This window comes from Pezoporus wallicus, unplaced genomic scaffold (assembly GCF_028554395.1).
Source record: "Pezoporus wallicus isolate ANWC-B61680 ecotype Strahan unplaced genomic scaffold, APGP_CSIRO_Pwel_v1 contig_5552, whole genome shotgun sequence".
Taxonomy (NCBI): domain Eukaryota; kingdom Metazoa; phylum Chordata; class Aves; order Psittaciformes; family Psittacidae; genus Pezoporus; species Pezoporus wallicus.
Genome location: NW_026640754.1, coordinates 1,787,025 through 1,810,740, shown reverse-complemented (window position 1 = coordinate 1,810,740; position 23,716 = coordinate 1,787,025). Strand labels below are relative to the sequence as shown.

The 23,716-nt window shown below is 35.4% G+C and overlaps 1 protein-coding gene across 8 annotated transcripts in view; it reads right to left on the bottom strand.

Annotated features, from left to right (window-relative positions):
* MICU3 (mitochondrial calcium uptake family member 3) overlaps positions 1-23,716 on the bottom strand; it is a 52,297-nt gene that overhangs the window by 9,720 nt on the left and 18,861 nt on the right. For 4 of the 8 annotated variants that reach the window (XR_008973624.1, XM_057420353.1, XM_057420347.1 and 1 more), the window contains exons 5-13: positions 21,515-21,562; positions 20,025-20,107; positions 15,049-15,120; positions 13,729-13,767; positions 10,449-10,544; positions 5,493-5,593; positions 3,904-4,075; positions 1,608-1,716; positions 485-642 (exon numbers count right to left, since the gene is read on the bottom strand). Coding sequence is in view for 7 of the 8 variants with exons in the window: in XM_057420353.1 (XP_057276336.1) it covers positions 485-642; positions 1,608-1,716; positions 3,904-4,075; positions 5,493-5,593; positions 10,449-10,544; positions 13,729-13,767; positions 15,049-15,120; positions 20,025-20,107; positions 21,515-21,562 (878 nt within the window). In the remaining variant the exon portion in view is untranslated. The remainder of the gene's footprint in view (positions 1-484; positions 643-1,607; positions 1,717-3,903; positions 4,076-5,492; positions 5,594-10,448; positions 10,545-13,728; positions 13,768-15,048; positions 15,121-20,024; positions 20,108-21,514; positions 21,563-23,716) is intronic. The other 4 variants (XM_057420349.1, XM_057420351.1, XM_057420350.1 and 1 more) reach the window with 2 other exon arrangements.

Below are 23,716 nucleotides of genomic sequence, written 5' to 3'. Positions count from 1 at the left end.
ATTGTGCAGCAACTGTTTATTTGAAAATTAAAACTATCTTCTGCTGCAACTCTTTTCGACAGTTATTATCAACACTTGGTACTTTAAATAATGTTTTAGAGGAGGCTACCCATTAAATAAACTGCCAGAGTTCAAGAGAGACAAATTCTCTTTTCCCTGCAAACAACCCAGTCATTATAGATACCCTTGTCAAAATTCTTAATGTCTATCTATCAATCACACAATACCAAAGAAGCAACGTATGCAGAGGATTTCCCATTTCCAATTTAGTTTGTGTACTATAAAGGTACTCTATGTATTGCTTCCTAAAAAAAAAAGTCAAGAATTTAAGAAGGAATTTATCTTATATACTGATCCAGATTTCTATGAAACATATGCCTTTAAACATGCATACTATTTGCAACATACTGGTACTACAGGTACTAAAGTATATAGCGGAAGTATGAAAGTCAACTAAGATAACTATAAGAATTAGAATCCTTACCCTAAACCCTCGATTGAGTCTGTCTTTCATAATGCCAATAAATTCTTTGTAACTCAACTGGTCGTCTCTGTCAACATCAAAAATCTTGAACACAGTGTTCACCAAATGTGGTGAAAGCTTCACACCTGTGGCTACATACACAGCACGTTTGAATTCATCTGCATAAAGAGAACACCAGAAGAAAGAACAAAACACAGAATTAATTTAATTGTACTTTGTGACAACATATTACGAAATACAAGTAAACTTTTGAGTTTTTACATTTATGCAGTCAAAAAAAAAAAAAGTGAAAATTAGGATTGAATTTCACAGTTCTAAACCAAGTAGTTCTCAATGATGTAAAATGACGCTGTTTAATTGGTACCAATTATCTTATACAAAAGAGCCCATATACTATGTGTAATACCAAAATTAGAGTATCATAATTAAACTTACGTTACATATATACCAATGGCATCTACTTAATTGCCATCTGAAAACAGAACATAAGAAACAGAGCACACAGAAATCAGTATAGTCCTTTGGTAAGGCCACATGAAGTAGGATTATGCTTGTGTGACTGTCTCACGCCCATGAGAATGCTACTTGAAGAGAGCACACAAGTCTGACCAGTTCATGTACTGCTCACTTGCACTCCCCAACCATCTTAACTATTGTTATGAATGATTTTAGTCAGAAGATATCTGCCTAGTTCTTTCAGCACCCACTTACTGATTTGTTCAAAAATCTGTCTAATCCCTCTTCAGACCTTCTGACACCATTTCCTTCTACAACCCTTGTAGAAGGTCAGGTTCCAGATGCCCACTGTGTAAATAAATGCTTGTGTTTACTTCAAACTGACCTCTTGTTGGTGTCATCAAGTGTCTCCTAACTCTTACGTTGTAGGATGTGGTGACTAACTATTCTGCCTTCAGCTTATCCAGCCCTTATATGACTTTTTTGTAAACCTTTATCATACCTCTTACAATATACCTGAGCCTTTTTCTTTCAAAGCTGGAGTCCTAGCCTTTTTAGCCATTTACCTGAGACATTAAAACTACAAGCTAGGAATTCCAAAGCATTTTTGTAGTTTTGTCAACAGTTGTGTATCTTTATCAACAAATTTTTATATTAATATACTTACCCTGACCTATGGAACGACTTGCAAAATTATACATTTGCATCGCAATTGTAAAGTCTTCTAGGTTGTTCAAGAATTGGAAAAATGATCTAAACTCGTCAAATGTGATACCCTAAAAAATGGAAACACAATATGCACCAGAAGAATTATCAGCAGTGATGACAACTGAATACATAAACCTTGCAGTTACACATGCTTGCCAATGCTGTTAAAAATGCACAGACCTTCTTTAGGAGCTGTTATTTGTAGCAATCCAAGATGCCAGCTTAAATGAATCATTGCTTGGCATCTAGTTAGTAAAAGGAGGAAAACATCCTGTGAGCAGGCAGCATGCCATTTGAACATTTTAACATGACTGCACTACGCCAAATAATCATCGTGTTGCTTCAGAGGCTTCTACATATAGCACTATGGAAGATTAATATCACCAACTGTGAGAGTAGCTGCCTACTACTTCACAGGCTAGACTAATTTTTCTTCTAAATGGAATCCCTATATCCTTATAACAAAATAGAGTACACATTTTATGATTTTCAAATTATAATGTTATTACAAGTGTAAAAAAGTGCAAATATATGAACAACGCCTCCATGGCAATAAGATGCAAAGTCCCATTCTCAAATGCCTGGGAATTTACTTTTTCCACTGTACTGACAGTGAATTTACCAAGCCAGTGATAAGAAGCTATGAAAAATGGCAACATCTTTTTTTCACTTATGGGAGGTATAGCGTATGACATACTGATGTATGTTACTGGTCAAGTGCCAGGATATTCCCAGAATGCAGCATAAGCAAACCTGTAACTGTGTGTCACAGCTTTCTGGTGGAAGTATTCCTTAACTGATGGTCCCACAAGAGATCAAGAAGAGGAAACTACTGTGGAAGGCTTACCATCAGAATAGTGGCATTGGAAGACATAAGAGATGAACTTCCAAGACTACTTCCCTGGTTTAAAAGACAGTGTCTATATTTATATTTACTTATTCAACCTTTGCCATTCAAAGAAGTATTTCTGTATACCTAGAACTGTAATTTTTCAGTTACCTAAGATGTCATTGCAATACAAGCCCCAAAACATATTTTTTCCAGATTCCCATATATGTATGGAAATCTTCATTCCACCCCAAACAGAAAAACAAAAACAAAAACACATCTGCAAATCATGCAAAAAGAGTTTTATACCACTTCTGGTGCACTGTCTTGGCTTTGAATATTGAATGCTGCACAGACCTTTTAGAGGTCCCAATCTTACCACCTCATCTTAAATCTGGTGCAAAAGAGACAGCCCTGCTTTCCCTTTCTATTCCCCAGCTACATTCACCTCTCAGTGGACCTATTTGCTGTTCAATCACAAGAAAAATAAGAAAATCCAGCTACCTGAACAGAAAGCTGTTGATTTTTGAGGTATGTTTCTATCAGGTCAGCTGACTGAATTTACTTTCTCTGTAGACTGAAATTACAATGCAATTCCTCAAAGAAAAAAAAGAAAAAAACAAACAAAAAAACCACAACCCAAAACCAAACCAGAACTGTCCAAACTGATTTTTACTTTTCTTCGCAAGCTCTGCTGTCAATGCTATTAAAATATATAGCTATTCAAAGAGTTATTACATTTCTAGGAAACATCAATCTTTCCAACACAAACAAAAGGAGTATATCCAAAACATCCTCTATTTGAAGGGCTACTTTTAACATTATCCTACTGATTACCATTGATACATAGTTGCCACTGCTTTTCTCTCAGGTACACTTCTGACAACACATTGGTTGTTAAACAAATGAAGGACCTCATGACCTTTACTGTTTTTATTATCTTTTCTCTCTTCAGCAATTAGCAAGAACTACATACCCATCAACAATTATACAGAAGTGATCCATTATTAGGACTATAAAACAACTAGACAAAGAATGTCAATTATTTCTGAAGACGTGCTATTCCAGTGGCCCTGCAAAACAGAAGAAAAAAACAACCCCTCATTGCTAAAAAATGGTTCTTTTTCAAGTCTTATGGTTCCTGCTGCTTAAACTGAATATTCATGTAATACAAAGCTTTGTTACCTAAACGTCAAAAACATTACTACCTAAATCCTATGGAACGTAATTCTCTGCTATTTACTCTTCTACATTTTATTCAGGATTTAATCTGAAAAACATGAGACAGTTTATGATCACAATAAAATCCTGGTGTCAATCAATTAGTGACAGAATTGCATTCAGTCCAACAAGGCTATGTTTTCCTGTAAATGACACTGGGACTGGGTGCTGTGGCCCTCTGCTGTCCTTGTAGCTAAACAATTACCTTTTCTTCAGGAATCCTGCAGCGCATGTTTTCCAGGTAACTTGATGTATTTTCCACATTTGTATACCTCAAAAGAATATGAGCAAAGTCTTCCTCACTAATGGTGTTCATCCCATTAGAGTAGGAAAGGAATTCTATCTCTAGAACTTCTGTCTGTAGGTTATCCATAAATCTGTAAGCACAAACATAAATATGAGGAAGTAGTAGTACCTTACATTTGTACTATTCATGTCCTTTAAATCTAACCTTTTTTTTTTTTTTTTTTAATTCTTCACTCTTCTTAGAATATTTCTTTAAATTCTTCTGATTAACAACATATTTAGTATATTCTGGACACCAAAACTAGGTTAAGTATAAAACCAGCTACACATAAACAGGAAATATAACTTCCCTTATTCTGCTTGATGTTCTAGTTATACAGCCCAAGGATGGAATTAGCTCTCTAGTCACAGTACTGCACTGGGAGCTTATCCAGTTGTCAACCTGTAACTTCCTTGTTAGAGGTTCACAAAGGTTCCCATCCTGTAGACATTGTCTGCAACACTCCTTACCAATACATAACTTGACTTCCAGTAATTGCGAAGAGTTAAAATCAAAAGGATGTCTTGGCAAAAGTATAAGTAAGTGCAAGGTAAACAGACAACAGTATTTCCCTCACCAATCCATAGTTTAATGATTTTTCTGTGCTAGTAAAGTAGCACTGAATAAAACTTGATAGCTCCCTCTTTTACACTGGAATGTGTCTCCTAGGTTTTGACCTGTTTAGCATTCACAGCATCTTACAGCAACAGATGGATATTTTAACTAGATGCCTTTTGAAAAAGTACCATCTTTTCTGGTTGTTATTCTGAACTCACATCATGATTTCACTTAATGACACAGTTTTTAATATTATGTGAAATACTGAATACTTTTTGATAACAGAATTTTAATTATTTTACAAACATCTGATTGATTAGAATGCACAGTTAAGTGATAGCTATAAAGACAATAGGTATTGGGAGTATTTACTAATATTTAAGTAAATATTGTATCCATCAATTACACAGAAACAGTTTTATGGCTTTATTTTTATGGCACTCTCCCTATATTTTTAAACTCTGTTTTAACTGGTGTAATAATTAAGCCGATAGCTTCCACTGTGTTTTCACTTCTTCCCAAAGGAGGTTGTTCTAAGATGCCTACACAACATATTCAGAAAAATCCTCACATTTATACATGTCCCTAAGAGTAGAGATGCACACAGTTTTTTTTCAAAGCACTGAAAAACAGGGGAAGAAAATAAAACTAATTAAAATTTAAGAAGAGTTCCTGTATACAATGAAGACGGGCTGAAGTACAATCTTTCGACCCCAAACCAACTATGTACACAAGTGCTAAACAAATTTGCAAATGTGGCAGCATTAGTAAAGGTTTTTTTTTGTTGGTAGGCTGATTTATTTTGTTCTTTGCATATATAATACACACACAAAGGGAACATAAACCTTATGCATGTCTGAGTAATATAATATAGTATAGTCATATAATACATATTAATTAGACCAAGTACGCAAGTGTATTTTACAGGAATTGATAAAGTTGAGACTCACCTATAAAAATCTTCAAAGTTCAGTTCAGCTTTTCCTTTCTTGCCGAAAAAGTGTACAAGCAGTGTAGTATCTGACAGTGAACTTGAAATATCATCAGCACGCTTAAATATTAGAATAAAAAAAATTAAAGGCCATGATTGGATTAGTTACAGAAGAATAATCTGAAAATGCCTATCATCACAATAGACATTTCTCTCAAAAGATTTTGTGGTTTATGTTCACAGTCTGAAAAAAAGAGTTTTGTATTAAGAAACATTAACTGAATTTAGTCATGCAATTTTCACACAAAATGGCATTAGGCTATTAATTGCATTTAGCAGAAAACACGTAAAACAGCAATATAATAGAATGGAAACTACAATGAAAGGGAAAAAGCATGAAAAAGAAAACCAAAACCTGGGGGAGGAAAAAAAAAAGAAAAAAAACCCATGCTCTAGTCAGTTGAGGTAAACCATAAAAATAAATCCCTTTGATTACACAATCTCCCTTCTATTATTCAACTACAAAGAAATTAAGGGACATTACCTCATATACTCCTATTTTATATTTCAAAATTATTAAGTATGGGATTGTATTTCAAACCCATTCACATCAATCAGGTGTTCTTTATATGACTCTTTTCTATAAGTAGCAGATAATGACAGTTAAAATTTTATTGCCCAAATATGTTTAAAACAACAGAACTGTAAGAAATTTTGAAATAATGAAGTACTTCTGACTCGCTCTCATAAGAATGTTCCTTATCTATCAAGTATGTGGTCTCTGCATCACACAGAAATCTTTGAATACAAACTATTTCCTTAATAAGTAACTACCATATTTGAAGGCACAGAATTAGAATAGTAATGCAACTAATTTTGACAATTTGCAATAGCAAGAGTTGTAAATAAGAAGACATGCATAGAAACAGAAATAACTATTATCTGTGTATAGTGACTGTGCAACATTCCACTTTTTTACTGCATACTCATTACCCCATATGTCATGTCTATGCACTGATTTTACCTCTTTTACAAAAGAAACTCTTGATACACTGAAGAGCTAGTAATGTAAGTCAGCAATTAAAAGGGTCTTAAATAAGCCACAGCCACCATGGCAATGTCTGTCTTGCCCTAATGTGTGTTTGCCAACATTTGAAGTTCAAAAGCTAGTATACTTAGTCTCCTTGCTGCACCTGCCTAGGGAGAACCTTCTATCCGAGCTCTCCCTTTTCTTACAAATGCAAGATAGAAGTAAAGCAAAGAGTGGGAGCCACTAGTCTCTGCTCTTCCTAGGCAAGCTACCACCCATCAGCAACACCGTATTTTTTCAATACTAACTCTACTGTTGAAGTACAAAACAGAATACACAGTACAGAAACCTAGTACATATGGGAAATGTAACAACTAATTTATCACCGTAGTCATAGATTATGAACCTATGGGATTTACTATAAGTATAGAAAACTGTTTATACATATCTATGAAGATCTGCATACATGAACCTGCAAGCTGGACTTAAAGAGTCCTTTAAGTTTGACTTTATTTCATAACAGAAGAGGCTATAAATAAAATTTATAACAGATGGAGAAACTCTACATGAAGAAAACTAGGAAATAAATTTTGAACAGTAGGCAGTAATCCATCATGTACCAGAAAAAACGATTTCGTATCTACATTCTCTGAAATATACTATATTAATTTCAAATTTTACATACTGATTTGTAAAAAATGTAAACTGCAATACCCATTAGGAATATTCATGTCTCAACAACAAGGAAAAACATTAGGCAGTAACAACACAAATCCCTTCCTTTCAAGAGCCAACAACTAAATAAATGAGAGAGACTTTTCTGTACTTTAGTATAATCGGTTTAGGATTCTCAAGATTGTATTTCATGTACTCTAGCTTCCTCTTTATCCCCATATTCTTCTCCAGGGAGAAATATGATGATACAGGGTATATGTAGGCAGAAAGATATTTCAAGTTCTTCAATTAAGACAGCTCTACTCTTCAAGTGAGCAAACTAATTCAGAGAAGTAATCACTATCTGTCTTTTAATACTGTTATCCTCCACTATGGGACACAATACATTGAAATGCAGATGCCCTGATTTATTATGTCTTTTAAGCAATTAAATCCCTAAGCACATTCAAACAATATCCCTGAAGTACCCTGAAAAGATACCACATGTTAAATTACAGACTTTCATCTTGCAAAAACATTTCAAAATCTTAGAACTAGGTTGCATTCAACCATATTTAAAGACCTCTATAAAAAAAATACAATCTGTAAGTCTTTTCACAATTCCAATTTGGTCAACCTCTCTAAAAGAAAAAAACCCAAACAAAAACCTCACCACAGAAACTCAACCTAGTATGCCTCTCTGCAGAATTGCAGGCAACTGAAAACTATTCCTGCGCTCCTTCTAAACTTGACAGCATTAAATAAATCCTCTCTCTGAAGGGGCAAGGATAAAAAAAAAAAAAGAGACTTAATAATTTAAAACTATTATTTATTTTTCATAAAAACTGAATTTTGTATTTTAGATCAGTGAAAATGAAATGACCACACCTGTTTCCATATATACAAATGAGCCTCTATTTTGATCTAATATATTGTGCAGTCATTTAAATGAGGATAAAGCCCTGCCTCATTTCTCTTTACCTTTACATAGCTGTAATACAAACACAGGTAAAGAGATAAACAGGAGAGACAAGTGTTTCAGTCACATTATTGGCTTGCTGCATAATGGCAAGATCCTTTCCTCTCAATTTCATAACTTGAAGAGCAGTAAATCTATTTTAATATTCTGCAAAATTAATTTCAAGCTTTCAATTAAAGAGGATTGATTAAAACTAAATTATTCGCATAAGGGATGGTCCACTTGTAACAACAAATTCTGAAAATGAAGTATGCATATTATGCTTTGAATTAGTAAGAGACTTCTTGCTTCAAACCTGAATTTTTTCAATAGTCATAATGACTGTACTGATTCCCAGTTTCATTTAGAAATCTCAGAATAAACCCACAAACTGAATTCAGTGATAACTGTCATAACTGTCCCTGCCCACGGCAGGGGGGTTGGTACTAGATGATCTTAAGGTCCTTTCCAACCCTAACTATTCTATGATTCTGTATTCCAACAGGATGGTGTAGCTGCAAATTGGGAATAGCCAAAACAGTACTGCAAGCTCTCCTAGAAAGAAAATGCATGGGATGAATAAAGAGCAGAGACCTTGTAAGTTGATTCCCACAACAAGGAACCTTATTTACTTTCCTTTTCAATTTACACAAGGCCTTCTCAAAAGGCTATGAAACAACACAGATGCCAGTGTCACCTAGCTTTATGCCACTTTCCTAGTACAGATGGCTATAATATTATTCAGTACCAAAAAGTACCTGGGAGAGACAAGAATATGGATGAAAGCCAGTTGGCTCAACCTTAACCCAAGCAAGATAAAAGCTGATTATGGGAAGAAGTGGGAAACTGTCAATGGAGCAAATGCAGGACATGATTTTTCTTCATAAAATTATGAGCAGCGAGACCTTTTATACATTTTACAGACCAATTTTAATCAATGTTTATTATAGCTGCTGCTAAGCTTCAATTACACTGTAGTTACAGGTATTACTCTAAGGCACCAGATGTAAATACCTCTCTCTCTTTAAATTAAAGATGTGTAGAAATTACCAAACTTGAGTCCATCTATACTTGGGACTGAATCCATGCCAGCTAACTGTAGATTAAGATAACAGTTAATTCAGAAAACTCAGTTCCTCAAGCTCCTTAAATAGTTAATGAAAAGTGTGGCCCGCTCTCTCGTCTATGTCTGACTAGACAAGAATGCTGATTTGCTGGGTTTTAAAATATAGTGGAAGAAATGAGGACTAATCACTGGACTAATACAGGACCTCATCAATTTAAAAGCAAGGAAAAAAAGGCTGGGTATACTGCTTTATTGCAAGATTACTATGAGGGTATTATTACTGTGAGTATTGCTACAAATAGTATAAAACTGAATTCTGTAACACTACATTTTGTTTTGTTCAAAGGCAAATGGGCTCAAGCTGAGAAAGGTACAGAGAAGGCCTATTTGATACCTGGGAAATATAGGTTCTACCATAAGAGAAAAACCAAAAACCTGGAGGTCCGTTTCAGTTCCTTGTTCTTTTCTCATTATGATCCTGCTTATGAATCATGGGACTTGAGATCAGAGTCAGTGGGGAGCTGCTGTATGCCCTTTAATGCCACAACCAGCAGAGTAAGCACCCTAACTGTATGGGCATAGTAAAGCCTAAATGATCTAGTTTTCTGACCCACTTAAATGATCAATACAAATAAATGTCTCAATTGTCTGAAAGCATATTCATGAAACAAGAATCTTACTAGAATTTAAAGTACTATGGAAATCTATTTGACAGCTCAGTGATATTTCTAGTCCTCCATAACAAGCACATGATATTAAAAAAGATTAACTAATATAACTTATAACATTCCCTGTTTGATCCAACAATTAAAGCAATCTTTGTGTGATACTTTTTTTGTGAAGTTAAGCACATTAAGGACCTAAAAAAATTAAAAGCTTAGAGGGCTTCAACTCTCATTAAAGTTGTCATATCAGTGGACCAAGCCTAAATGACTAAGTTTTCCTGAATTACTTCTCTAACTGTGAAATATTGTCACTGCTAATGTTAGCAAATACTTTGTACAGTAAGGACTGAAGAGGATTTGATCTCCCAAGTCTTTCAAAAGGTAACTTGGCTTTTACTTGGAAATTACAACTTTCTATTATTCCCACTGCATGGAACCAAATTTATTTCATCTTAGAACTTTCAGTGTTGGTTTGTTCTTGGTTTTTTTAAATAATTAAAAGGAAGAGAAGAAGCAAAGTGCATAAAACAGGAAAATAATCAGAACATAAATAAATAAAATCGCAGTGTGTTTATGGACCAGAGACAGAGGTTGGCTTATACCTCCGCAAGGTCCGAAAAGAGTGCTTGGCTTGTGCTACGTCTCAAAGTATCCCAATAGCTTCTGGGAACAAGGTCCTCTCCTTCTGTTTTAAGGACCTGCAGAAGTTTCAAGAAGCACAATTGTTTGAAAACCAACAAACAATAAAACAACCATTTACAGACTTTAAAACTTTTCCCAACTGATCTTCAGTAGCATGGCTTGCTTCCTTTGCTTCCACACAGAGAAATTTCTATCCAGTTAAACGACACTTTATAAATTAAAAGAACACTGGTCTGTTACAGCTATTTGCTTATTACTCATAACCTGGCTGTGCAAAAAGTATCACCAGACTCCACTTTCCTGAACAGAATTAGAGAAAACATCCATTTAAATTCAGTATTTTGCTCTTGGTTTTTTAAAGAATTCTGTGTTGCTCCCCAAAAACATTAATTTTTGTACTTACAAAATTTCTCATTGTTCAAAATATAAATATTACAATACAGCTAGCTATCTGAAACTGCCTTCATCCAATAATCAGGACATACTTGCACCAATCAAAAAATAGAAAAAACAAGTCTCGTAAGTCAACTTCAACTGAAACATACTTATTCAGCAAACATGCACATCTGATGATCAAACTTACCTTGTTTAAACAGAAAACAAGTGATTAATCTCTCCAAGTAAAATACACTTACATTTTGCTCTGAAATGTTTCATTTTTGAAAGCCTGAAAAATCCTCCCCTATTAAAACAGACCTTCCTTTATCTTGCAATTAGTCTTGGCAGACTATGCAACACGTTCCTCCCCCCCCCCAAACCTAGGGAACATGACCCTAAAGACAGTAGAAGGCTATTTGAACTTGGTTAGGGTTATTGCATCTGAATGAACTTTATCCATTCCCTTCACAAGGTAATCTAAACCAGGTCTCCTACTTTCAGGGCTCCCCACTCACATCCATCTGGGCAAGCAAAACAAAGGCAGAATGAGTTTAATCTTCTAACTACAAATAAAAACTTTTTTTTTTTTTTTGCCTCGGCACACACTGTTCTCTTAGACGATTTATGCTGCTGTGTGATGTATAAACCCACACTGTTATCATAAAGAATACGGTACAGACTTGACGGTTTATTGTCTCTATGTATTCTACATTACGTCAACATTTTATGTACTGCTCCTACAAGTTCTATTACTTACTTCCTCCACTAACCAATTCAATTCAGCTTTCTGTAAACTGTTATCAAAGAAACATGATGAACTACCATGAATTACACCCATGCTTACTGTATATTATATGTTTGTTTCCTTTTTGAAAAATTCTGGTTTTACGTATCTTTCTCTTATTATGGAGTAACAGTTCCTACATCATGGCCGCAGTATTCTCATATATAACTCCATTCAGTCTTAAACTGCTAAACTCATATAATTTGTTTACTTCAGTGTGTACAGGGTTAAGTCCTTAGCAGTTTCCCTCTTACACTTTGATGTTTTATTGGGTCATGTGAATAAACAAAACCTCATTCTTTTCTGCACACAATTCTGTAATTATTTTAAGTGTTCACTGAATTGGTTCTCTTACTGGAGATTTACTTTATCCAATGGAATTAGTACTTACAGGTGTGCACATTTTATTTACCTTACATGCATCTCATCATAATTACCATGTTCTGGTTAGCATTTGGCTAGAGAAAAGAGTCATGCAATACATGCTGAAGTAGCCTCAACACACAGCCACAATATGCCCCAGAACATGACTTGAAAGAATTAACCTATTCAAATAAAAAATACAGAAATATTTAACCCATTTAAAATGTTGCTGTATGCACTCTATGGCTTATAGACTAGACCTTGACACTTCTCAAAAAATTAGAATTGTTTTGAAGGATTAAGTGAGCAGAAGGGCTCAACACTCTGGACTATCCCAAACATTTTAGGGCTGCATCTCCTTGGTCTTGAGTATCCTCAACTCCCCAGGACAACAAGGCAAACTGAAAACGCTGCTACACTTCTTGTTTCAGTAGGAGAAAGGAGAAACAGAATAGGAGTAGGAGAAACAGAAACCCAAAATAATAAATTTTCTGGACTGAGGGATTTGTCAGATACTGTGATTTCCTATACATCTGACTCTCCTTTACACAGTGATCTCCATTCAGGTTGCATGAGGACAGAAAAGCACAGCGCTCACCTGGGCATCATCTTGATAATGAGTTTGGATATGGCTGGAGTCTAGAAGGAGGCTGTTGACTAAAGCTTAAAAATATTATATGAGTAGGAAAGCCTAACTAGTTTGGTTTCATTTTAAAACAGGAGGCAGCACAGGAATATGGCAACCCCTCTACAGCATCTTTCGCTGCAGTGAAGCCTGATCTAAACTCCATTGACTCATAAGGCCTTACATTCCCTACATTATTCTCACAACACTGCAGCATCTACATCATGTCACTGCACCTCTTCATTCAACAGACTTCCTTCCTGCATACTGCCCAGCTAACTTCACAGGAAATAAATCTGTCCATTCCTGTGAATACTTATATAAAGAAACAGACTTTAGAATTGGAATTTCACTAGTTATCTAGTTCTCACAGGTCCCCTGCCCTCACTTCAAATATCATAATATCTTTTTTTGTTTTACAACAGTTTGACTTCTGCTGTGATCCAAAAATTAATCAGATCATGATGAAGACATCAAAAAACCCAGAAGATCTCTCTTGCCGATTCTCTCTCCCACTCCTCAAAACTGATTGAAACTTAAGTTTACCATCACCTGTGTAATACAGGGACCATTTTCTGTAAATCCTATTCTAGTTCAGCACTGAAAGTTCTTATTTATTTGTTTTCCAAGTGAAGCACAAAAATACAAAAGCTCTCTTCTAGTTTCTTTCTTTGCAGGGGGAGGAACTGAGAGGTGAAGGATTCATTTGACTAATTATTATTTCACATTATACACAAGGAGACAAGAGAGAACTGGATTAAGTGACTCATGCAGAACGACTTAAATTACACACATTAGTTAAAAACAAGTCAATGATTTCTTAAGACATATTTTGTCCTTTCCCTTCAAAATAATGTTTCCTTCATTTATATAAATAGAGCAACCTTTCCTCCGAGTATGCCTGCCTGCTTCAGAATGAATGCAACAAGCATGGACTATCTTTTATGCAAGTAAAGATCCATCACATTTTTACTGATTAGCAGAAGTAATTTACTTGATGAAAAAGACAAATACAGTTAATTTTCTTATAGCAGACTATATCACCTCACTGGTGAAGCCTGCATACATTGAAAATAATTAGAGTACATACACTGTTAGTAGAAGTATGATATCCATACAGCTGAAGACGCTGACATACAGCAAACATGGGCCAAACCAAGTATCACATGTCAGAATGAAGCCAAAAGAAGAGGGGAGGAAAAAAAAAAAAAAAAGACAACAGAATAGGTTAAGACAAGCATAACTTTTACTTTATATATTACTAGATTTGTTTGTTTTTAAAAATACAGTGACGAAAAAATGGTTCATCTTTAATCTTACTCTTCAAAATTTCAAAAGAGAAGTACAGAGTTGCAGAGATTACTCTCAGGAAAAAGGTTCCATTTTGCAATCCTTACTTTTGCCTAAAGCTCTTCCTTTAGGTGTAAGTTTCCCTTGTTCAGAATAAAGTGCGTGAAAGACTCAACAGCTGACCTACAGTTTTGAAAAACTGAGAAGGACAGGTCTCTCTGGGTGGGAAGAAAAGATCCTTTTATGCTCAGGGAAGGTCTGAAAATAGTTAATTCTTGAAATGCAAACTTCCTATGGTTTCAGGACAAAGAGCTGAGATCAAGCACCTATGGTTTCAGATAATGGGCACTATGAGAAGCTTTGCATGTATGACGAAAACTTTCTTGTGATAGAGAATTTTTGCCATACATATGCAAATTGCAAACGAACGTTTTATTCTGCTGTGAACTTGACAGGGACTGGTCCCTGATTTTACCTGTCCAACAGTAAAGTAAGTTCCTGCTACTGATGCCATCCTCCAGACAAACCACCACAGACTTGTCTGACTTACCTTTCTTGTGCACATAAAAAACGCAAATTTGACATTACATGAGTATGCAATATTTAACTAAAAACGTTTTTCATTGGTCATAATCAGTATTTAGTAAAAAAAAGTAAATCTGAATATAAAATCTAAGTTCACTTGTAATGCTCCATCAGCTATTTTACATCAGGATCAGTATGTCTACATGAACAGCTTCAGTTAGTTATGAGCAGGAGTATAATTTGGTCTTGCCACTGAGATCTCAGTCTCATAGACAATAACACTGGGTCATTACTCTTCACTTTTCCCTAAATTTATAGACTCTAAATGGAATCAATGCTGCTGTCACAATATGTAATACACTATTAAAATATTAGTTTTTCCTTTCTATAGACCACTCAGGGACTTTTTAAATAACTGCAGTTTGGGCTAAATACTGGTTTTTTTTCTATATATAAAATTATGCCTATTATTTTAATGATATAAATTTACTGTTTGGAAAAAAAAAAGTGATTAATGAAATACACCATTTCATCCTATATCAATTAAAAAAAAAATCCAGAAAACCAGCTACCAGCTGTTCCTATTCTTACTTACCAGCATTGCACGTTTTTCTTCATCTCCTTTTCTTTCTCTCTTCTCATTCTTTTTCCTGAAAATTTCTTGTAGCTAAAAAAAACCAAACATTTTGTTCTTACTCAGTTTTTAGGTTATTTCGCGTGAATAACAATAACTGATTGTGAGGAACATTACAAACTGTAATTAAAATATCAAGTGTTTCAGTGGTGCTTTATTGTTCATATTAATGCCTTCATGTTCCTCCTTTGACCTTAACCATTCCACAGAAAGGAAAATGTTCTCTCCACAGGGTATAATAATTCTATTTGGGAGCACAATACTAAGAATATCCTATTTACCTTTACATTTTAGCTAATCAAGCCTATACTAAAAGAGGAAGTTCCAGTCTTTTTCACCACCTCTAGGCACATCCTTTCTTGTCAGCTACGAATTAGTGTCTGTGTGGCTATGTAGTCAGATGGATTGATCTTTTTTTCATATTGTTAGTTTCCAGCCAGATCAGTTCTTACTCCTGCTGGCACAAGAGAGGACTGGAAACACCTGGTGGAGGTGAAACATTCCCTTTCAGCAGCAACAAACTACTACTCAAGAATAATTCATCAAGTACCCTTTTTTTTCAAGTCTGTTCAAAGAATACCTTCAGGTCTTGTAAAACACCCTTTTCACAACTTTCTCTACTTTAAGAGCTTTAAACATGACTTCTGAGAAAACCTCAAATACCAGATCTAAAACATAGAGATTCTTGAGCATACTTATTTTTTGAAATTATAAAGTCTTCCAAGCACTGGTCTGCTCCTTTCTTTATGTATCTATTTAGCTATTTTTATTTATAGTAATACTTGTGAATATTCCCAAACAATTAGAAAAAAAAGTGTCACAATGCTTACTTTTCACTGCAAGAGAGACCAGTATTAAGTATATAAGATGCCATCTACATTTCTACCAACAAACTTCAGCTTTCAAAACCTGCACATGAAAATATCGTACTGCCACTTGCAGCATTTGGTAATCTGAAAGTGGAATGGAAAAAGAATAAATGATATGGCTAAAAAAAATCCTTCTATCTAGAATATGGTATTTTCAGAACCAAACATCATGGCATACAGACACAATTGTGGCAGTTGTTCCAAAGACCTGATTTTACCTACCAGAAGTCTGATAAAAACCTGATACTGTAGTGACAAGGACACAGAGCTCCCCAGGGATCAGAATGTGAAAGACAGAGTGTGTGTGATAAATTCTACAAGCAAATTTATCAAACTGAATTTCAGAACACTGCATTTCAGGGGAGGCAGATTACTCTAAAGGGTTCAGCAAGGTCTACTGCAGGGGTGTAACACCACTGAAATAAATGAACAGTGTTTAGTGATTAAATAGCAAATGAATTTATAAATAATGTTTTATGAATTTCCAAAATTGACTACTCTGTTCTGGAATTGTCTCTTCCCAGAATGAGCAGAATATTGTGTGTATATGTTTTTGAGTAGGGGATCAATTTACAGACCTTGTTATGTTTTTTCTCATTTTTTTTGCAAACCTGCAGTCACAAATTACCATAACCTATGCTGACAAGAGTGACAATAGGACATTTAGGTGGATGGCCCTGAGTATTACACTGCTTGCAACCCTAAACTGTGTGGAAAAAAGGAAAGCAAATGAAGACAGAGTAGAAAGAAAATACCTTGTGAAAAGTGAAGTGACAAGCCATCAAGGAGAGAAGAGTGGCAGCAATTGAAAAACCAAAAAAGATCAGTAAAGAGCAGTGCATCCTTGGATGTATTTCCCCTGCCCCAGAGGCAAAGGGAGTAGGATTCTGTTGCATTCATCATTAAAGCACTTGCTGAACTTCTGGAAATGGATCTTTTGTTCAGAAGAAGTGCTATAGGATACCAGTGAGTAGAAAAGTGAATGCAAAAAGGATCTAGGAGTACTTTCATAGGAACATTGTTTGAAAGAGGATAATGAAATTGACTGCTGAAAGCAGCAAAGCCAAGATCTCCTGTAACAAGGTAACACAATCCTTCTGTTCACTGACCTCCACCCTATGACATACGCAAAGGAGAAAGAACAAACATAATGGAATTAGTTTACAAGACCACTAAAGCTGTTATCAGAAAAATTAAGTGTTTTTCAACTCTTCACTACACATACTCTTCAAGAATTGCATGTGATCCCTACACCAGTATCTTCCAAGTCTCTTCATTTGCAAAACTGAATAATATTAGTTATACTTCCAATTCTATGACTGTAATCAGTGGAGAAGTATACCTCAAATGTTCAATATAATTCAAATGGCAACACTTAGTGTCCTGCTACAAGGCACACAGGAGATGATGCACACGCAGGCAAAGTAGAGATGCCAAATGCATGTTCTGGGGCCAGGTCCATCATAGCTGCAGCATCACTGAATCAACTTTTATTTTCATATTTACTTTTATTTACACAGACGTTATCTATCTACCTACTTATTTTAGTCTTTCTCACTTTAGATCTAACATTCCAACTTACAGGTTTTGATGTAATTTGTGAAGGGTCACTGACACGGTAATCAAGCATTTAGGATCAGGTTTAATTTACACAAATCTATTAAATACAATAACAGGTGGAGAACACTGTATCTAATGTTTGAAAATTCTGCTTTCTTTTATCCACCAAGACTGGTAAAGAAAAAGAATAATAAAAAGAAGTTTTTATCAGGAACCATGGCAGAGAACAAATAAAAATCAAGATGTGAAGAGGACTATAGAAGCATAGTCAGAAAGAAAGATGAAATATCCACTGTTAAATGGTGTTCTTGCTTCCTGCCTTATACACTTATTTAATTTTCAGCATCAGCTTCTGAAGGACAAAGCCTCCCGCTTCTATTTCCTCCCATTTAGCTATTGTAATGGAAGCTGTTTCTAAAATAAAAAAAAAAAAAAAAAAGGAAAAAAGTTGTCAGTCTAGTCCATCACATTCTGTTTTACTGAATCATGAAAAACTTTTTTTTTTTCCTTCTTCCTCTAGTTTTCCATTAGCCAATTAATCCCATGTTTGCGGGCTTTTTCGCTCAGCTGGAAGAGATGGTTGCTAGGAACTAACAATTAGAAAGATGTGCACATTTAATACTGGAATACAAAAAATGATCAGCATGCCACAATTTGCAAGATCTCAGAAATCACTTTCATGAAAAGAAGAACTGAGGGAAGTTCAGTTTGTTTCCCTTTTCTTTAGGTAAGCATAGCTTATATGAATCAAACCTTCTAAGCTGACTTGAAAACAATTAAGAAACAGCACACAAGAAATTAGGATGTCTTCATTTTAGATAAACCATGGTCTGAAACTGTAATCCATTCCATGTGTCTGTTTCATCTTTATGTTTTGCTTCATTTTCTTGTTCTTCAGAAAGGTAGTGGGCTTTTTCTCATGTTTCACTGTATTTATTTAAAAACTCAACTACACACACACAAAAAATATATGAAGAACTGCTGTCTTCTGTAAATACATTTTTTACAAACATCTGATTAAATTCTTACAAATATTTTTATTCTATCAATCACCTGTACTTGTTCAGTAGAAAATAAAGGCCTTGTGCAGTCTTCAGAGAGCTTGTCTAAACTACTAACCACAAAATCTTAAATGATAATTTTGAAAATGTCAAAAACTATGTTTTTGCCATAACTGAGTAATCCCAGACATCTGCTGTATATGGATATTACCAAGTTAGAAAACTCTGATTTATATTGCATTGTGGAGTTTGTTAATGTAAAACCATGTAGGCGATGTAAAATAGAAGCCCCGGGGCTGAGTGGGTAATCTTTGGCATTTCATGATTTTTAAAAAAATTACCATTTTTTTACTTCATCAGTGACATTAGTTTAGAATAGCATTAACTATTCTCCCTTTTTCTTTTTTTAATCAGAAAATAAATGACATTAACATAAACCTGAAATAGCCTTCTTGTTTCAAGGCTTTTTAATTTTGTACTTGTCAGTGCAAACATGATTTTTCTGTACTTAGTGGATCCTATCACCATGAAAATGATGAAGTATTAGAATTTTAAGATGCAATTATCAGATTTATCATGATAAAAATCGAATTATAGTGGGTCATTTACGATTTTTTGAAGATTTTCTGTCAAGTGACGAATTATTCTTAATGCGCAAATCTCGATGGGAAATAAGCCAATTTTTCTTTCAAATTATGTGCCTTTTATGACTGTTTAGATTTCTAACGGGAAGAAAAATAAACCTTCTGATTAAATAACTAGCAAGAAAAATTTACAGAACTGCTTTTTCCAAGCTATAAACTGCGTAAAGCTCTAGTTTGAAAAATACTGTAATTCAGATTTGTAATTAACAAAACCATGGGTGTAATGAAACTACTGCCAAATTCTAGATGTCCTGCCAACTGTTCCTACGCACATGAAAATTATTCAGCCCCAAATCAATTTCGCTATCAGGAATTTTCTCCTTAAAAAGAAACCAATGAACAAATTGCTTCAGCATACGGATTTCATGGGCTGAATATATATATATATATATATATATATATGTATATACAGTATGGTTTATTTCATTAAAAATCTTGTCCAAAACAGATGATAGCACCACATTATGTCAGTTAATATTTTCAGGTCACCTGGGTTTATATGCAAAATGAATGACAAAGTGAAGTGGTTCTTTTGCAAGTCCCTCCACCATTATGGTAACTAAATTATTCTTCTGAGCACTGATACAACAATATTACTTTAATAGGCTAATTACCTGTGAATGCAGTAGCAATTAAAAAGATCCAAAACAAAACTGGAATTAAGCTTCAGAAATTATATGCAACTCACCTGTGCACTGTAACAAGGAGCTACTGTTTACAATTTACATTTGCCATTTACATTAAGTAAGACACACACAACTAAATTCAGTGAACAGATCATGTTCTCATGATTACTGAAGACAGACAAAAAAAATGAACTTCAAAAGTAGATAAAAATATTCAAAGACTGAAAATATACGTACCACTAAGAATTCCTTTTTGTCCACCATCTCATTGCCATCAGTATCAAACATGTTGAAAGCAATCCTAAAACCTGCATGTGGCTCTGCCAAAAAAAAAACCCTATTACATTATTTGCTTTGAAAGAAATCAAATATAAAACTCCAAGAAATTATTTGGTGTCTGTTTATAACAGCCATATCCTCAACTAATCTGAATTAATACATTTGTGTACATAGTAAAATAATAACATCAGTAAGACAGTATTATCCATGCTATGAGAACAGAAGGCACGCTCACAAATTCCTTGATTAGGGGAAACAGACAGTAGAAATAGAATATGAAATATTTAAAAAAATATCACACAGTACTGGCCAGTTGGGGAATTAAGAGTGTTAGTTCAAAACTAGAGTCCATTTTATGTTACAAAACACGTAAAACATAAATACCCTGTGAAAACACAGCATTCTAAAAGACACCTTAAAATTTTTGCAAAAAAAGGTACAAGATGCAACTTCTGGTCAAACAAGTGATGTGTTGAAAAAGACCCAGAATTTTCTTGTCTACATGCCTAGAGTCCCTGAAATTTAAAATTAGGCTTGAATGTTGAATTATTTCTGAAATATGAGGATTTTGAAGGTTAACTGTAAGTGAAGCTTCAGGCAACATTTTGGTGATACTCAATGATTTGCAATACGGATGAATAATGCCCAGAAGTTAGTAAAGATAACAAGGAAACTATGGAAGAATATCCATCGATCAAACAGTTAGATTGTAAGGGTTCAAGATCAAGTTCCTGCTCTGATTCATAGTAAGAATCCAGATTATGTCTAGAGAGAAAAAAAACCCTATAAATTCTATAAAAGTGTTTTTAATTACATACAAACAGAACAGAAGTGAAACATTTTGCTCCTTCCAAAAAACACCTCTTTAAAAACCAAAACATAGTCTGTATCAGGCTTAGTTTACTCTAAGTTACTCTACTTTGGTTTTATGAGTGGTAGAAGAATACGTATTCAATTTCGTTAGTGTTTTCTAACATAAATAAACATTTACTTCAGTTTAGCAGATTTTGTATTTTATCAGACTCACTGATGTCACCCATTATGGACTAATAGGTGAAAGAACCTTGTAAAAATGTGCATCTTTCTCTTCTCCCAGTATCCTTTACGAACTTCAGCTAGAATTTCTATAGGAATTTCAAAGAAGAAAATAAATTTAAGCTCTTAACTGGACCTTGCCTGAAGTGTATGGCTCAACTTTCTCTTCAGTAAAGGCATTCACCTCAGTAAAAGGCTTTCTAGATAATAAAGCACTTAAATAAAATGGGACACAAGATTCCAGTAGGACAGGAGAGGTTCAAATGGACAGAGATGCATGACATGTGGGAGAGGGGAAAGGAAAGAGTATTATAACATGCAAGGCATGCAGAACTTGTAAATTTATATGGCAGCTTTTGGTTTTGTTTGCAATTTTTTGTTTGGTTGTTTTTTCCACTTCCAAAAATACTTACTTGTTAAAATACATAAGAGGAATAAATATTCTGTGTAAGATATCACACCTGAAGACAAAAAAAAAAAAAAAAAGTTATGCCATATTAGTTTTGCCCTGTCTTCACATCCAACTTGAAAATATTAAATCTACGTATAAGAAGAACAATTTCTGTTGCATATGCATATTCATACTTCTGTACACTTGACTGTATTCAAGCTGGTCAATGAGTTATTTGTCTAAAATGTTGATCTATGGGGTGGGGGGTTTTCTTTGGGTTTGACTATTTTAGGGGAGGAATACACTGACTATAGAATCATAGAATAGATCAGGTTGGAAAGGACCTTAAGATCATCCAGTTCCAACCCCCCCCTGCCATGGGCAGGGACACCTCACACTAAACCATGTCACCCAAGGCTCTGTCCAACCTGGCCTTGAACACTGCCAGGGATGGAGCATTCACAGCTTCCTCTGCAACCCATTCCAGTGCCTCACCACCCTCACAGTAAAGAACTTCCTCCTTATACCCAACCTAAACTTTCCCTCTTTAAGTTTTAACCCATTACCCCTTGTCCTATCACTACAGTCCCTCCCCAGCATCCTTATAGGCCCCCTTCAGATACTGGAAGGCTGCTATGAGGTCTCCACGCAGCCTTCTCTTCTCCAGGCTGAACAGCCCCAACTTTCTCAGCCTATCTTCACACAGGAGGTGCTCCAGCCCCCTGATCATCCTCATGGCCTTCCTCTGGACTTGTTCCAACAGTTCCATGTCCTTTTTATGTTGAGGACACCAGAACTGCACACAATACTCCGGGTTAGGTCTCATGAGAGCAGAGCAGAGGGGCAGGATCACCTCCTTCGATCTGCTGCTCACACTCCTTTTGATGCAGCCCAGGATCCAGTTGGCTTTCTGGGCTGCAAGTGCACACTGAAGCCAGCTCATGCTGTCTCTCATCAACCAACACCCCCAAGTCCTTCTCGGCAGGGCTGCCCTGAATCTCTTCTCTGCCCAACCTGTAGCTGAGCCTGGGATTGCTCCAACCCAGGTGTAGGACCTTGCACTTATCATGATTAAACTTCATGAGGTTGGCATCAGCCCACCTCCCAAGCGTGTCAAGGTCCCTCTGGATGGCATTCCTTCCCTCCATCAACCAAACCACACAGCTTGGTGTCATTGGCAAACTTGCTGAAGGCGCACTCAATCCCACTGTCCCTGTCAGCGACGAAGATGTTGAACAAGAGCGGTCCCAACACCGATCCCTGAGGGACGCCACTCGTTACTGGTCTCCAGCTGGACATTGAGCCATTGACCACAACTCTTTGTGTGTGGCCATCCAGCCAGTTCTTTATCCACTGGGTGGTCCATCCATCAGGGCATTGAGCTTGCTGCACGCTCTTCTCACTGTCCTGAGCATCTCAAACTCGACCATCTCATGATCGCTACAACTAAGGCTGCACTGGAGCATTACATTTCTAACCAGCCAAACAAGTACAGTGGAGAATGGCTTATTAAACAGAAGCTGGCTGGATACTCAGAAGTTAATATAAATTATTTATTTGATTTTCTTTCCTAAAACCCCACCAGTAACTCATGACAACACTATAACAGTATGAGAACATTAATAGTGCTCCCCCCAATATGTACTATCTGAATACAAGTCTTGACTTTAATACGTTTCCTAAGTGCGTGCCCTGTATTGACAACTTAGCTTCATGTTACTTATGAAAGCACAGATTTTGAGTTGTCATTCTATGAACATTTTCACAATAATTACGTGTAGTTTATATATGCCAAAAGGCAATCACAGTGTGGAATGGCACTTCCTTTTCTCTCCAGCAGTGATTAAGTTTAAATTAAAGATGAAATCAATATCCAAATAGCATGCCTGGTACCACAACCTGTATTTCTGCTTTTCTAGCTGTGGGGTATAGTGATAACCTTGCAGAATGCCCATAGTACCAATAAAGAGAAGTATCTTACAGTTCAGTAAGAACTGGAAACAGTGACTTGCAGCTTTCCCAAAAGCCTTTAGCTCTAATGATCTTTGAGGCTGAACTAGCAAAACTGGTTCTTGATTTCTAACCAATTGACTTTGTCTGTCCTCCAAAACTAAAAGTGTTAAGTCAGTCCACAATAGTAGACTATTTCAAAAGAGTAAAAAAAAAAAAGTAATTAGATGCCTGAGAGTAAAGATGTCTATCAACTGGGATTTTCAAAAGTTGC